The 14649-nt window shown below is 42.8% G+C and overlaps 1 protein-coding gene across 11 annotated transcripts in view; it reads right to left on the minus strand.

The window, feature by feature from the left end:
- Positions 1-1897: 1897 nt before the first annotated feature.
- The window catches only part of si:ch211-196i2.1 (collagen alpha-1(I) chain), a 180028-nt gene continuing 167276 nt past the window's right edge, over positions 1898-14649 (minus strand). For 9 of the 11 annotated variants that reach the window (XM_061698981.1, XM_061698980.1, XM_061698982.1 and 6 more), the window contains 11 exons: positions 13336-13389; positions 13202-13255; positions 12674-12727; positions 12088-12105; positions 11806-11859; positions 11600-11662; positions 11253-11418; positions 7379-7488; positions 6928-7008; positions 4249-4431; positions 1898-2996 (listed from right to left, as the gene is read on the minus strand). In XM_061698981.1, the coding sequence (XP_061554965.1) occupies positions 2847-2996; positions 4249-4431; positions 6928-7008; positions 7379-7488; positions 11253-11418; positions 11600-11662; positions 11806-11859; positions 12088-12105; positions 12674-12727; positions 13202-13255; positions 13336-13389 (987 nt within the window). In that variant the 3' untranslated portion in view covers positions 1898-2846. Of the gene's footprint in view, positions 2997-4248; positions 4432-5636; positions 5722-6927; positions 7009-7378; positions 7489-11252; positions 11419-11599; positions 11663-11805; positions 11860-12087; positions 12106-12673; positions 12728-13201; positions 13256-13335; positions 13390-14649 lie in introns of those variants that run through there. The other 2 variants (XR_009769945.1, XR_009769946.1) reach the window with 2 other exon arrangements.

The following is a 14649-nucleotide window of genomic DNA, read 5'->3' on the forward strand; positions in this document are numbered from 1 at the left end:
ATCGGTGAAGGGCAGCCTTGGCGGAGTCCAACCCTCACCGGAAACGAGTCCGACTTACTGCTGGATATGCGGACCAAACTCTGACACTGGTCGTACAGGGACCGAACAGCCCGTATCAGGGGGTTCGGTACCCCATACTTCCGAAGCACCCCCCACAGGACACCCCTAGGGACACGGTCGAACGTCTTCTCCAAGTCCACAAAGCACATGTAGACTGGTTGGGCGAACTCCCATGCACCCTCGAGGACCCTGCCAAGAGTGTAAAGCTGCCACTGTTCCACGGCCAGGACGAAAACCATACTGCTCCTCCTGAATCTGAGATTCAACTTCCTGACGGATCCTCTTCTCCAGCACCCCTGAATAGACCTTACCAGGGAGGCTGAGGAGTGTGATCCCCCTGTAGTTGGAACACACCCTCCGGTCCCCCTTCTTAAAAAAGGGGGACAACCACCCCAGTCTGCCAATCCAGAGGCACTGTCCCCGATGTCCACGCGATGTTGCAGAGGCGTGTTAACCAGGACAGCCCGAGAACATCCAGAGCCTTGAGGAACTCCGGGCGAATCTCATCCACCCCCGCGGCATTGCCACCGAGAAGCATTTTAACCACCTCGGTGACCTCAACCCCAGAGATATGAGAGCCCGCCTCAGAGAACCCAGACTCCGCTCCCTCATGGGAAGGCGTGTTGGTGGAATTGAGGAGGTCTTCGAAGTATTCTTCCCACCGGCTCACAACGTCCCGAGTCGAGGTCAGCAGCGCCCCATCCCCACTATACACAGTGTTGATGGTGCACTGCTTCCCCCTCCTGAGACGCCAGATGGTGGACCAGAATTTCCTCGAAGCCGTCCGAATGTCTTTCTCCATGGCCTCACCGAACTCCTCCCGTGCGCGAGTTTTTGCTTCAGTGACCACCAAAGCTGCATTCCACTTAGCCAGCCGGTACCCATCTGCTGCCACAGGAGTCCCACAGGCCAAAAAGGCCCGATAGGACTCCTTCTTCAGCTTGACGGCATCCCACACTGTTGGTGTCCACCAACGGGTTCGGGGATTGCCGCCACAACAGGCACCAACCACCTTACGGCCACAGCTCCGGTCGGCCGCCTCAGCAACGGAGGCGCGGAACATGGTCCACTCGGACTTGATGTCCTCTGCCTCCCCCGGAACATGAGCAAAGTTCTGTCGGAGGTGGGAGTTGAAACTCCTTCTGACAGGGGATTCCACCAGATGTTCCCAGCAGACCCTCACAATACGTTTGGGCCTGCCACGTTGGACCGTCATCTTCCCCCATCTTCGGAGCTAACTCACCACCAGGTGGTGCTCAGTTGACAGGTCCGCCCCTCTCTTCACCCGAGTGTCCAAGACATGCGGCCGCAAGTCCGATGACACGACCACAAAGTCGATCATCGAACTGCGACCTAGGGTGTCCTGGTGCCAAGTGCACGTGTGGACACCCTTATGCTGGAACATGGTGTTCGTTATGGACAATCCGTGATGAGCACAGAAGTCCAATAACAGAACACCGCTCGGGTTCTGATCGGGGGGGCCGTTCCTCCCAATCACGCCCTTCCAGGTCTCACTGTCATTGCCCATGTGAGCATTGAAGTCCCCCAGCAGAACGATGGAGTACACAGTGGGAGCGCTCTCCAGTATCCCCTCCAAGGACTCCAAAAAGGGTGGGTACTCTGAACTGCTGTTTGGTGCATAGGCACAAACAACAGTCAGGACAAGTCCCCCCACCCGAAGGCCCTCTCGTCCACCAGGGTGAACCCCAACGTACAGGTGCCGAGCTGGGGAGCAATAAGTATAGCCTTGTATAATATTTTCAATTATTTTATTTTATTAGTATTATTTAAAAAATTTTACATGTTGAAAAATGCTCAGACAATGCTCAGACTGGCTTTATTTAGTGAGCAAGCAGAAGAAAATGCACGTTATAAAGTACAGCACCACATATGTTGATCTGGGCAGTGATTCTTGAGGTCTGGAATAAGGCTAAGAAAATTATTGCCTAAACCAGTAACAATACCAAAAGAAAATAGTAAGGCTGTTATGAAGTAATAAACTTTAAAAGCTTCCCAGTGAGGTTTCTTTAACACACACACAAATGTATGTGGTACTGGTATGATTCCAAAGCTTTTAAACATTTGTAAAACGTACCATTGTAAAACGTAACAGTCAATTGGATTTGGTTTTAGACAATGCCAGCCTGGATGTCATTTCTCTTGTCATCATTAAAAAATATACCTATTTAACTCAATAAATTGTATAACATTTGGGAACAAAACTGGCTTCGGTGCCCATGTGTACAGAATCCAAATACCCTACCTGAGACATAAAGATTACACATTTAAATGAAAACGTAAAACATGGTAAACAATTATTTGTATGACTGACAAAAGACATTACCGATAGTCCTAAAATAATAAAAACTGTCCCTGTAAGGTTTTGGATGGATTAAATACATGTGGAACTCATAAATAAATTGTGATCAGCACCTTGAAAGTGACATGAGTTCAACTTTGTTGGCTTATGGCCGAAAGCTCACCAGTGACTACAATATGTTCCAATGAAGCATGTACTGCACTATATGGAAGTGTATATTCATTATTTACACAACGGGCCGGCTCTAATCAAAACCCTATTTACATCGTGTAAGTGTCTGTAAACAACATACTTCTCCGTGAGCTTGAGCACACAACAATCATTCAACTTCAGATGAATTCCCCAAAGACAAAAAAAAACCAAAAAAAACAAGGGGTGTCCTTAGAAGTTAGTGGAGAGTCGACATTTGTCTTGAGTTTGCATCCAGGACCTGAAACTTCTGGGGTGGCACAGCTGATGAGCTATTCTAACTGAAACAAACGGGTCCAACACTGAATCCAAACTGATATGTGAAGTTTCTACCACCCATTAGTGCCACATCTCTGACAGGAAGTAGGTGGAGGTCCTCAAACTCAAACACCGACTCCCGGGGTCCTGACCCCGTCTCTTCTCCAGGCTGATGATACAGAAAGCAAAATATATACAATTTATTTTCCTGCAGTTATAAGGAATCACAATCATTTAATGGGATGACAGCTGTGTGTCCACCAAGCAGTAAAAGTGTAGTTGGTTTGCCACCGTGTAGTTTGTGGTTAATAAACCCATCAGGCTTGTGAGTTCATGGTTTGTAGGTTGGATGTTGCATCAGTGGCAGCTACGTACAGTAAATACCAGGGGTGGGACAAACTATTTCTCACTGAAAAGTGGAACAGTACGGTTTATATAGATCGGGACCCTTTATAATGGAAACACAACAAATGCAGACCAGATCAAACATAAACCAAACTGGACTGCTTGGTGGAATCTAAATTTAAATCTGCATGGTACCAGTTTAGCACCCTCACATTAGGGCACAGCTCTCAAACTCAAGGCCCGGGGGCCAAATCTGGCGCCCCAAGTCATTTCATGTGGCCCGCGAAAGCAAATCATCTGTGTCAACTTCCATTATTTGTGCTCAAATTCTCATAAAATAATAACAATAAATAGTATCGTTGAGACATTGCAAGCATTTACTGTTTACAGTAACTTGAACAATAGTTGAGCAAACTATTATCCTTGACTTCTGATTTCAAAACTAGGTATCCATCAATTTGTTGTGTGTATGGAATAATATTATGAGGTGACTAAACATTTATATGGTTTCACAGTCAACAGCCCTCTGAGGGAAACCGTGACTACAATGTGGCCCGTGACAAAAATGAGTTTGACATACCTGCATTAGGGTTCCCAGTGGTGCCAAAATACTGTCAGAAGCACTGGCCTACATTTACAAACTAAATTATAATATCTATCATATTAAATTGTATTGGATAAGTGGTACAGAAAATGGATAGATGGATGCATGGATGTTTCTGCTGGCTGCACTGCTTCTTGTATGTGCATGTGAATGATATTATTTAGCTTTTGTCTTCAGATTTCAGCTTCTCTGTGCTGCCATGTTAATCTAATGTGCTACTTGTAGTCTACTGTTCCAAACGGTACCAGCTAACTACTGTAAACTGAACCTTACATTTTGTTGGGAACGTGACTTAGTCATGGAAGTATTTGTTTTACTTCAACTGTGGAGGAAATGTCTCTTCACTGAAACATAATTTTGTCATTTTAGGAAGGGAAACATCAGTCTACAAGATGCCGTGTGGTCACCACAGTATATCTTAAAAAGCGGCAGTTCAAATCAAAGTTATAAAACATTGGTCATTTTTACATACCACACAATCTTGAATTGCTCCAAGGAAACTTTGCTTTCTTGTGTCAGAGAGGAATTTGATGTCCTTTTTAGACTGGCCCAACTTGTGTCCTGGGTGGCAGGAGTAGGTCATCTTCTGTGTGGCTGTGCTACTGTGCAACCTCAGAAAACGCATCTGCACCAAGTTGGCACCTGGATAAATAAACTGAACAATGGAGACATAATGTTAATGTCAATGACTGTACTTAGAAATCTTAAATCTTAAAACATGAAACCTAAAAGTAATTATTTTTGGTATTCAATGGAATACTTTTTTTTAGTGGTACTTTATTTACATCTTGATTTACATTTCCTCTTACAGAATCTGAGCACCAAACCAATATTAATACATAGATCATTTTACGCTTGAGACTATGGGTCCCGGGATGCACATGTCATGGAAACAATGAGTCCCAGCCCTGGAACAATAAGTCCCTGCAACTTATCACGGAATACAGGTACAGTAATCCTCTGCTACCTTGCAGTTCTTGCTTCATGGTCCCGCTATATTGCAGATTTTTATTACAGTTGTTACTTTTTAACGAAAACTTTTTGCTCTTGCTCTCTCAATATATGTGTTTAGGCCTGCCACAATAGCAAATAATTTTTTGGAACATTTTCCCCAAAATTGTCTAGGTAAACAATAGTATCGATGTTTTTTATGCCAACTGTACACATCTTTCAAATTCTGCCCTGGTAATCAAAAATACGAGCACAACTATGTAATGTTCTCTCATTGACTAAATAAAAATAGGGCTGAGTTTCACAATAAGAGCAAGTAAATAAAGCTAGAAAGTTATACGTGTTCAAATAAAGTGCTGAAGTTAAAAATAAAGTTTGAGTTTCCCCTTCTTCTGTGTGGCATCTTGACACAACAGTGAAGTCTCAAACGATTTTACATATTTTAATTTAACAAATCTTAACCAAACTGTTTTCGAGGTTATGTTTCTTCAAAACCTTTGTTTTCGTTCATTTTAATAAGCGCTCCCAGTGGGAACTTCCCACTGAGAAGTACAAACAAAAATGACTCTGCCTGTTCCATTTTAAGCGCTATTTGTTCCAAATCTTCTCTTCGTCCATCCATCCATCCATCCATGCATCCATTTTCTACCGCTTATCCGAGGGCGGGTCGCGGGGGCAGTAGCTTTAGCAGGGACGCCCAGACTTCCCTCTCCCCAGCCACTTCATCCAGCTCTTCCGGGGGGATCCCGAGGCGTTCCCGGGCCAGCCGAAGGATGTAGTCTCTCCAGCGGGTCCTGGGTCGTCCCCGGGGTCTCCTCCCGGTGGGACGTGCCCGGAACTCCTCACCAGGGAGGCGTCCGGGAACCATCCGAATCAGAGGCCCCAGCCACCTCATCTGGCTCCTCTCGATGTGGAGGAGCAGCGGCTTAGCTCCTTCTTTACCACAGCGGATCGATACAAAGTCTGCATCACTGCCGACGCTGCACCGATCAGCCTGTCGATATCAAACAGGTGTTCGCCTTGCATTTCACACTATGAAATGCTCCCACACTTCCTCCATTTATCTTTTTTCTCTCTCTCCTCAGTTCGGTGTCGCATTTTGCAACCGCTGTCTTCCCGCTCCTCAGTCGAGCACTTCCACTTTCCACGAATCGGTGAGGTAAGCACGTTGTGTCATATACGCCACTGCCTGTTTCCGTCTTCGCGACCATCTTCACGTTAAACCTGATTTTGCAGTTTTGCTTTTCAATGCGTTTTTTGAGGCCCGAAACTGTGATGCAAGCCTGCTTAATTTGAGCCTGGCACACATACGTAGGTAAGCAATATTGTGGACGCAGTTTCACCATGCTTTTTGCGTCCCTGATCATTTTTGTGTGTCTAGGACACGGGACGCACATCAAACGAGATCCCTGCTAATATCAATCAAATCACCACAAATATTCCGAAGTGCAGAACACCACTAAAATCAATTTTAAACAATTACAACTATGTTAATAGAAACAAAAAGCAAACGTGAGTTAATGGACTTGACATCAAGCACTTCCAGGAGGATAAAGACTGCATAATTATTCCAAAATACAATGGTTTGTTGGTGAAGTATTAATGGAATATGGACTTGGAGCATATATGTCAAATGGGCTATGGGAACTGTTGTAGCGTTACTCAACTACTTATTATTCAACAAGGATGAAGAAAGTGCAACATTGTGTGGCCCCTCATCTGGCCTGAGGGAGACATGCACACGATGGAAACATTCTGGTTAATTTAGGAAAAACCTGTTTAAAAGGTACAGAGTTTGACTGATTGACATGAAGGATTTTTTACCTGCTTAGTGAAGCCTCTTTTCCCCCTCTGTGCGAGTTGCCATTTGTGTTGTTTTGGTTGTTTGGTTAGTCAGTCAGTCAATTATTTCGGTACTTAGGTAGCAGGAACATAGAAACACTACTTTACCAAATTTCAATACCTTGCGGAATGGTAGAGCATGGAGTAGAGGAAGAGTCCATTTTATTTAGGCTATATCTGAATTTTTGAAAATAAAATTCTTGGGATGAGGGGTACAGAAACAATTGGGAATCAGCTGCACTATTAGTTAAATTATTATTTTTTTGCACATACAATATGTATGTATGTACAATATCTTGTATAAACCAGTTGTAACATGCACATGTATTCCATTTCAACCTTTTGGTAGTTCTCCCACCTGAAATCCTTGGTCCTGCCTGCTGAGCCACTGAAAGGAGCCATCTGTAGAAGCTTCATCCATCCACGCTTTCATGGGCAACTGCAGGCAGAGACAAAAATACCCATTTGTATATGTACTACTGTGCAGGTTAGTTGTGATACAGCTGTTGCAAGTTTTATTAAAGTAAACAGCCAATCACAAATCACAGTAATGAGAAATGTCCCTTTGAGTAAATTGTAAGCCATTTGGGAACGTGCTGCGTTATGCTCCATTAAATGGTGAGGGAGGAATGAAAATAGAAAAGGCATTGAATAAAACATGGATTGCACCATATTATGTTCACGAAATACAGAAATGTAATTCATTATTCTTTTCAGGGGGTTTATTGTTGGGAGTACATAAATAATAAATAATTGACGTAATGGTGGTCATTGACGTGACTCTATAAGGTTCATATAGGGTTTTGGACCTGAGAATCTTGAGGATGAAGGCATGTCTGTATTGATGTGCTGGAGAAACTGCAATAGGCCAGCAGAGCGTCAGCAGAGCTGCCTTGGTTTGGGTCGATGTAATATGTTCCTGATGAGAACAGATAAGAGTTAAAACTTCAGATTTGTAGCTGTAAACATGTAGTTCTTCAAAATCTAGAAAGCAGATATTAGTATATTGTGTGTACTAATTACATTCAGAATGTGATACAGTGGATATAAAAAGTCTCCACACCACTGTTCAAATATTGTTTTTTACATATATATATAAAAAAAATGACCAGGCTAAATCATTTCAAAACTTATTCCACCATTAATGTGACCTACTGTATAATCTGTACAACTCAATTTGAGAAAAATAAGTCTTTTAGAGAGGGGAAGTAAAAATAAACTGAGGTAATGAGGTTGCACAAGTGTGCACAGCCTCATAATTGGGGATGTAGCTGTGTTCAGAATTAACTAATCAGATTCAAACGTATGTTAAATAGGAGTCAGTACACACCTGCCACCATTTAACATACATCGAATTAATGCCAAATGAAGTTCAGCTGTTCTAGTCAGCTTTTCCTGACATTTTTTTGCTTTCTGGCAGAAGCACGAGAGTCTTGAGCGATCATTGACTGGAATTTGAATCCCCCCAAATAAACAAACAAAGCATGATGCTCCCACCACCATGCGGTACAATAGGTACGGTGTTCGTTTAGTGATGAGCAATTCGGCAGTGCCACCAAACATACTGTACCTTTTGGAATGATGACCAAAAAGTAAATTGTTTCAAAGTTTCATCGAACCATAACACATTTTTCCACAGGCATTTGGATTTCATTCATTCATTCGTTCATCTTCCATACCGCTTATCCTCACTAGGAGCCTATCTCAGCTATCTTTGGGCGAAAGGCGGGGTACACCCTGAACTGGTCGCCAGCCAATCACAGGGCACATATAAACAAACAACGGTTCGCACTCACATTCACACCTACGGGCAATTTAGAGTTTTCAATTAACCAACCATGCATGTTTTGGGGATGTGGGAGGAAACCGGAGTACCCGGAGAAAACCCAAACAGGCACGGAAAGGACACGCAAACTCCACACAGGTGAAGCTGGGATTTGAACCCCGGTCGTCAGAACGGTGATGCAGATTTGCTTGGAAGATTTCAAGTGTGTTTTTTTTCTTTGTAAAACGAGGCTTCTGTTTTGCCAGGCTATCCTATTGCCCAGACAATAGACATATGAAGAAGACGGGAGAATGTTGACACGTACCTCTACGTAATAGCCACTACCTACGAACAGGTGAGCTTTATTTGGGGTTAATTAGAGGCACTTTAAACCGTGGCAGGTGTGTGTTGACTCCCATTTAACATCCGTTCGAATGTGATTATTTCTGAACAAAGCCTCATCGCCTGTTATAAAACAGTGTGCACACTTGCGTAACCAGATTCGCTGTCATTTGTTTTTCCTCCCTCTCTTAGCTTTCACTTTTTTAATTGCGTTACAGTTAGAGGTCACATTAATGGTGGTAAAAACTTTAGACGTGTTTTTTTATAACACAAAAACCTGTCCCCTGTGGGCCCAAAGTCAGCTGGGATAGGCTCCAGTTCCCTGTGACCCTGGAGAGGATAAATGGTATAGAAAATGGATGGATGGAGGGCTCCAGCAAAATACAAATAACCACAGAGGGAGTGTATCAAACTCCCTTGTTGGACAGCAAAACTGTTCTGGCCTAAAAAGGGAAACAAATCCACCATACTGCATGACCAAGCAGGTTAAAAAAAATCATTGAAAAACGGAAAGTCCGGTGAGGGTTGGACTCCGCCAAGGCTGCCCTTTGTCACCGATTCTGTTCATAACCTTTATGGACAGAATTTCTAGGCGCAGCCGAGGCGTAGAGGGGGTCCGGTTTGGTGGCCTCAGTATTGCATCTCTGCTTTTTGCAGATGATGTGGTTCTGTTGGCTTCATCAAGGCGTGACCTCCAACTCTCACTGGAGCAGTTCCTAGCCGAGTGTGAAGCGGCTGGGATGAGAATCAGCACCTCCAAATCTGAGACCATGGTCCTCAGTCAGAAAAGGGTGGCGTGCCCTCTCCAGGTTGGGGATGAGATCCTGCCCCAAGTGGAGGAGTTCAAGTATCTTGGGGTCTTGTTCACGAGTGAGGGAAGAATGATCGGTGCAGCGTCTGCAGTGATGCAGACTTTGTATCGATCCGTTGTGGTAAAGAAGGAGCTAAGCCGAAAGGCGAAGCTCTCGATTTACCTTCTTACCCTCACCTATGGTCATGAGCTGTGGGTCGTGACCGAAAGAACAAGATCAAGGATACAAGCGGCCGAAATGAGTTTCCTCCGCAGGGTGTCCGGGCTCTCCCTTAGAGATAGGGTGAGAAGCTCGGTCATCCGGGAGGATCTCAGAGTAGAGCCGCTGCTCCTTCACATCGAGAGGAGCCAGATGAGGTGGCTGGGGCATCTGATTCGGATGCCTCCCTGGTGAGGTGTTCCGGGCACGTCCCACCGGGAGGAGACCCCGGAGACTACGTCCTTTGGCTGGCCTGGGAACGCCTCGGGATCCCCCCGGAAGAGCTGGATGAAGCGGCTGGGGGGAGAGAAGCTAAAGCTACTGCCCCCGCGACCCAACCTCGGATAAGCGGTTGAAAATGGATGGATGGATGAAAAACGGAAAGTAGTAACTGGGGTCAAGGAAGTACAAGTAGATTGAAGTGATACTTGTTGAGTGAGAGACTAAGATCTTTGTCTTTCGGGGAGGAGCTAAGTTTAGCTGTGGTTGTTGGCAGAGGTTAAGGAGAGTCTTTATCGCATATGTATGTTTTTGCTAAGGCAGCATGGTGGTCGACTGGTTAGCACTTCCGCCTCACAGTTCTGAGGACCCAGGTTAAAATGTAGCCTCCCGTGTGGAGTTTGCATGTTCTCCCCATGCCTGCGTGGGTTTTCTCCAGGTAGTCTGGTTTCCTCCCACATTCCAAAAAACATGCAAGGTGGGTTAATTGAAGACTTAAATTGTCCGTAGGTGTGAATGTGTGTGCAAATGGTTGTTTGTCTATTTGTGCCCTTCGATTGGCTGGTGACCAGTTCAGCGTGTACCCCGCCTCTTGCCAAGAGTTAGTTGAGATAGGCACCAGCACACTCGCAACCCTCGTGAGGATAGGCGGTATGGAACATGGATGGATGTTTTTGCTCTGCTGAGAAGTTAAAAAGCCAAGGCATCTGTTAGCCAATAATTTTTATGTTATGGAAAGGTAAACTGAGTTTGAAATGATACTTAAGTGTTGTGGGATTACAGTATAGTTTGTAGTATATTTACATTTTAAACCAGGGGTTTCAAACCTTTTCGTCAGAGGGCCGTAAATGTTATACTGTCGAGTAAACATTGAAATTAAAATGCTCCCACAAATGTGGGCCAGTATTGGAAACCCAAATTATGTCATTTAATGTTGCAATGTTGCGGTACACATCAACGTCTAGCTTGTCAAAATCTAGTAAAGCTTTTTTTTTTTTTTTTTTTTGAGAAAAAAAAAAACTAATCCCAATCATTCACAAACAAAGATGGGGCGAGGTTCACCTCTTTGTGAACAAGTGCGTGAAAAAATAGTCGAACAGTTTAAGGACAATGTTCCTCAACGTACAATTGCAAGGAATTTAGGGATTTCATCATCTACGGTGCATAATATCATCAAAAGGTTCAGAGAATCTGGAGAAATCACTGCATGTAAGCGGCAAGGCCGAAAAACCAACATTGAATGCCGTGACCTTCGATCCCTCAGGCGGCACTGCATCAAAAACCGACAGGCGTCCCAACTTCATTGGAATTGGGTTTGTACAATAATTGGAATTATTGCTGACTGACCACTGGTGTATTCTGGGTGGCAGAGCCACAATTCTACACAGGTGGTGGCGGGATGCTCTTTGGTGCCATCAGGAGGATCCATCAGTAGTTGAAGCTCATGTTCCAGAGAATCCAGAAGAGTTTGGATCAAAGAGTAATTGGGTTTATCAGACACATACATTAGTTCCTGGACAGACAGAGAGAAACAAACAAAAACAATTATGAATTAGTGCTTTCCAATTACATTCAAATATATGCAACATTTGTTGTTTTACTCTCGTGTTTATTTTGTCATAAGGTTAACCAGCGTCCTGGAATGTATTGTGTTCCGTGGTATAGGATCCACTATAAAGGGATTCATTACCAACCTTCAATTCTATCAAAGTCATGTTTAGAGATGGTCCTGGAGGTCCAGGAACACCAGGAGGACCCTAAACATAAGGACGATCAACCCAAATGCTAATGTCATCCATAAAATCAATTTATGACTCCCTCCGGTCTGTTTGAGGTGACTCAATAACAAAAGGCTCCCCCGTGTACAACTAGGAGGAGATACTGTATGTTATCAACTTACTGGGAAGCCTCTTCTGCCAGGCAGACCAGGCAAACCTTGGTAGCCTTTCATGCCCTTAAAGGAAAAGAAAACATAAGGACTACAACATGCATATTAGCACACTGATACCAAATTCTTAGTTAATTCAAATGTTCTTACTAGAATTGAGAAAATATTCTTTAAAGACGTTACACACTGAATTGCATTCAAACACAGTGCTACAATTGCATCAACATAAGTCTAGCAAAGATAGCAAAATAAAACAATATCCCACTGCAGTTTAAAATTGTGTATTTCTCCTACCTTCAATCCATATGTGCCCTGTAACATAGGAGAAAAGGGACGCCATTTCAAATCATCATCGTACATTTTTTTTGTGCTATGATCTGCTTAAATGTGAAACATATTTTTTAGTAAGAAATAATCAATTGCGAAAAATAGAAAATCCAAGTCACCCAAATAAGGTCACATGAATGTTACATGAAATATGTCTACATGATAAAAGATGGGCGGAACGGTGTACGACTGGTTAGAGCATCTGCCTCACAGTTCTGAGGACCGGGGTTCAATCCCCGGCCCCGTGTCTGCGTGGGTTTTCTCCGGGCCGTCCGGTTTCCTCCCACGTCCCAAAAACATGCGTGGTAGGTTAATTGAAGACTAAATTGCCCGTAGGTGTGAATGTGAGTGCGAATGGTTGTTTGTTTATATGTGCCCTGCGATTGGCTGGCAACCATTTCAGGGTGTACCGCGCCTCCTGCCCGATGATAGCTGGGACTAGGCACCAGCACTCCCGCGACGCTTGTGAGGATAAGCGGCTCAGAAAATGGGGTGTTGGATGGATGGTAAAAGATGGAACAAAAATATATTCTAATAACAATACTGAACATACTGGCAATCCAGGCATGCCTGATGTTCCTCTCGGCCCTGGTAGACCAATATTTCCCTATCGAAGTCAGAGCAGAAAGAAACCAAGACATTAAATGCATGTGAATTTGTGTTTGTCAAAACACATCTTGTCTTGTCTTATCACACCAGCTGTGTTGTATATTAGTGGATGAATACAATAACTGTTCTTCAAGCCATCAAAGAGACATTACCCAACCTTCATTTATTTTGCATTACAAATCATTTTAATAAAACCATTTGTAACATTATCTAGTTAGTAACGAATATAATAGTTTAACATGTAAAACACTTTAAAATGTAAACTGTAGTTTGTCTGCTGTTGCACATAGAATATTACATATTGAAATATCATCATTTTTTTATCTTAAAATGCACAAAACAATAACTGAATAACTGGAATTTCAGTGACTCAAACTGTCATCACACATCCACACAACATAAATTCATGTAAGTGAACTTGAAAATTGCCAATATGGTGGTAGTTTCTATAGTTGTTTTTCCCTAGCGCTACCTGTTCTCCCTGTAGACCAACTTGCCCTGGCAACCCAACAGGTCCACGGATACCCTAAAGAACAAAACACAATCAAAGAATGACAGTGAGGGCCATTTGTCAGTCACAAAAACCTATAATTATCCAAAGCCAACCTTGGTGCCATCAAGTCCAGGTAGTCCCGATAGCCCCATGTCACCTTTTTCACCCTGAGGGGGGAAATTGGCAAAAACATCAAGCTGCCACCTTCACGACCATAAGCACAATACAATTGAGTCAAGGAATCCGCTTTATACAAAACAGAAAGTGGTGGTAAAAGTTATGGTATCACTGATCCAATAAAAAGCTGTATGATTAATTTAGAAAGTTCTGCCTTCACAATAATACTGTAGAATTCGAACTATGAACCGAGACTTCCCCCCACTAGTTTTAAACCCTGCGAGACCTACTGTATTTGCAGATGTTCCCGATCACATGAGCCTCATGTTATGATCTAGGCCAAGGGAAAGCAGCATCGCTACTGTGGTCATTTTAAACCAGGGGTCACCAACATCGTGCCTGTAGGTATAGCAGGTAGTCCCCTGGGACATCGAGTCTAAAATGGCTCACTCGTGATGGAACATTGCAATTTCCTACAGATGTTTTAAAAGCTTGTGATGTCGCTTGTAGCCATATAATCAAAACATGAAATATTATCTATATTTTGTTAGTTTTTTTTAAGAATTATTCTGAAGCACTATATTTGAACACGTAATAGTGTTTTACATTTACTTGTTCTTATTTTGAAATTCACAGCCCTACTTTTATTTATTAAATTAGAAAACATGCAGTTGTGCTCATATGTTTTATTACCCAGGCAGAATTTGTATGATGTGTATAATTCTTTAAAGAAAACATGAAGGACCAGGCGAAATACATTTAATTTGATTTTATTGGGATTCAAATTAAACGGGCAAGCATTTCAGAAAAGCATTATCATTAAAGAAAACATAACCATAAAGAAATTAATGATGGTTGTTGTTCAATCATCAGTCATATTTTTAAAAAAAATAAAGCATTTCACAAATTCTGCCAGGATATGTAAACTTATGAGCACAACTGTACATATATGCAGTCCCTGTCGTATTGGAATGAAAGTGTACGCTACACATTTTTTTACAACCACTAGGTGGCATATTAGAATGAAGATGTACACCTTTCTCATAACCTCTAGGTGGTGGTGGCATTTTGGAGTTAAAGTGTACAGCTTTTTTCATAACCACTAGATGGCTGCATATATTTATCAAATGTGAAAGTTTTTTTCCATTTGCCCCAATACCAATGTATAATGCGCACTATTGACTTTTGACCATTTTTGCGTGAAATAAATGTGCATTATACACGAGAAATTATGGTATTACAAAAACAAGATATTTAATGTTCAAACTGATAAACACTATTTTTCTGCAAATATTCATCCATCCATCCAT

Source organism: Phycodurus eques, chromosome 15 (assembly GCF_024500275.1).
Source record: "Phycodurus eques isolate BA_2022a chromosome 15, UOR_Pequ_1.1, whole genome shotgun sequence".
Taxonomy (NCBI): Eukaryota; Metazoa; Chordata; class Actinopteri; order Syngnathiformes; family Syngnathidae; genus Phycodurus; species Phycodurus eques.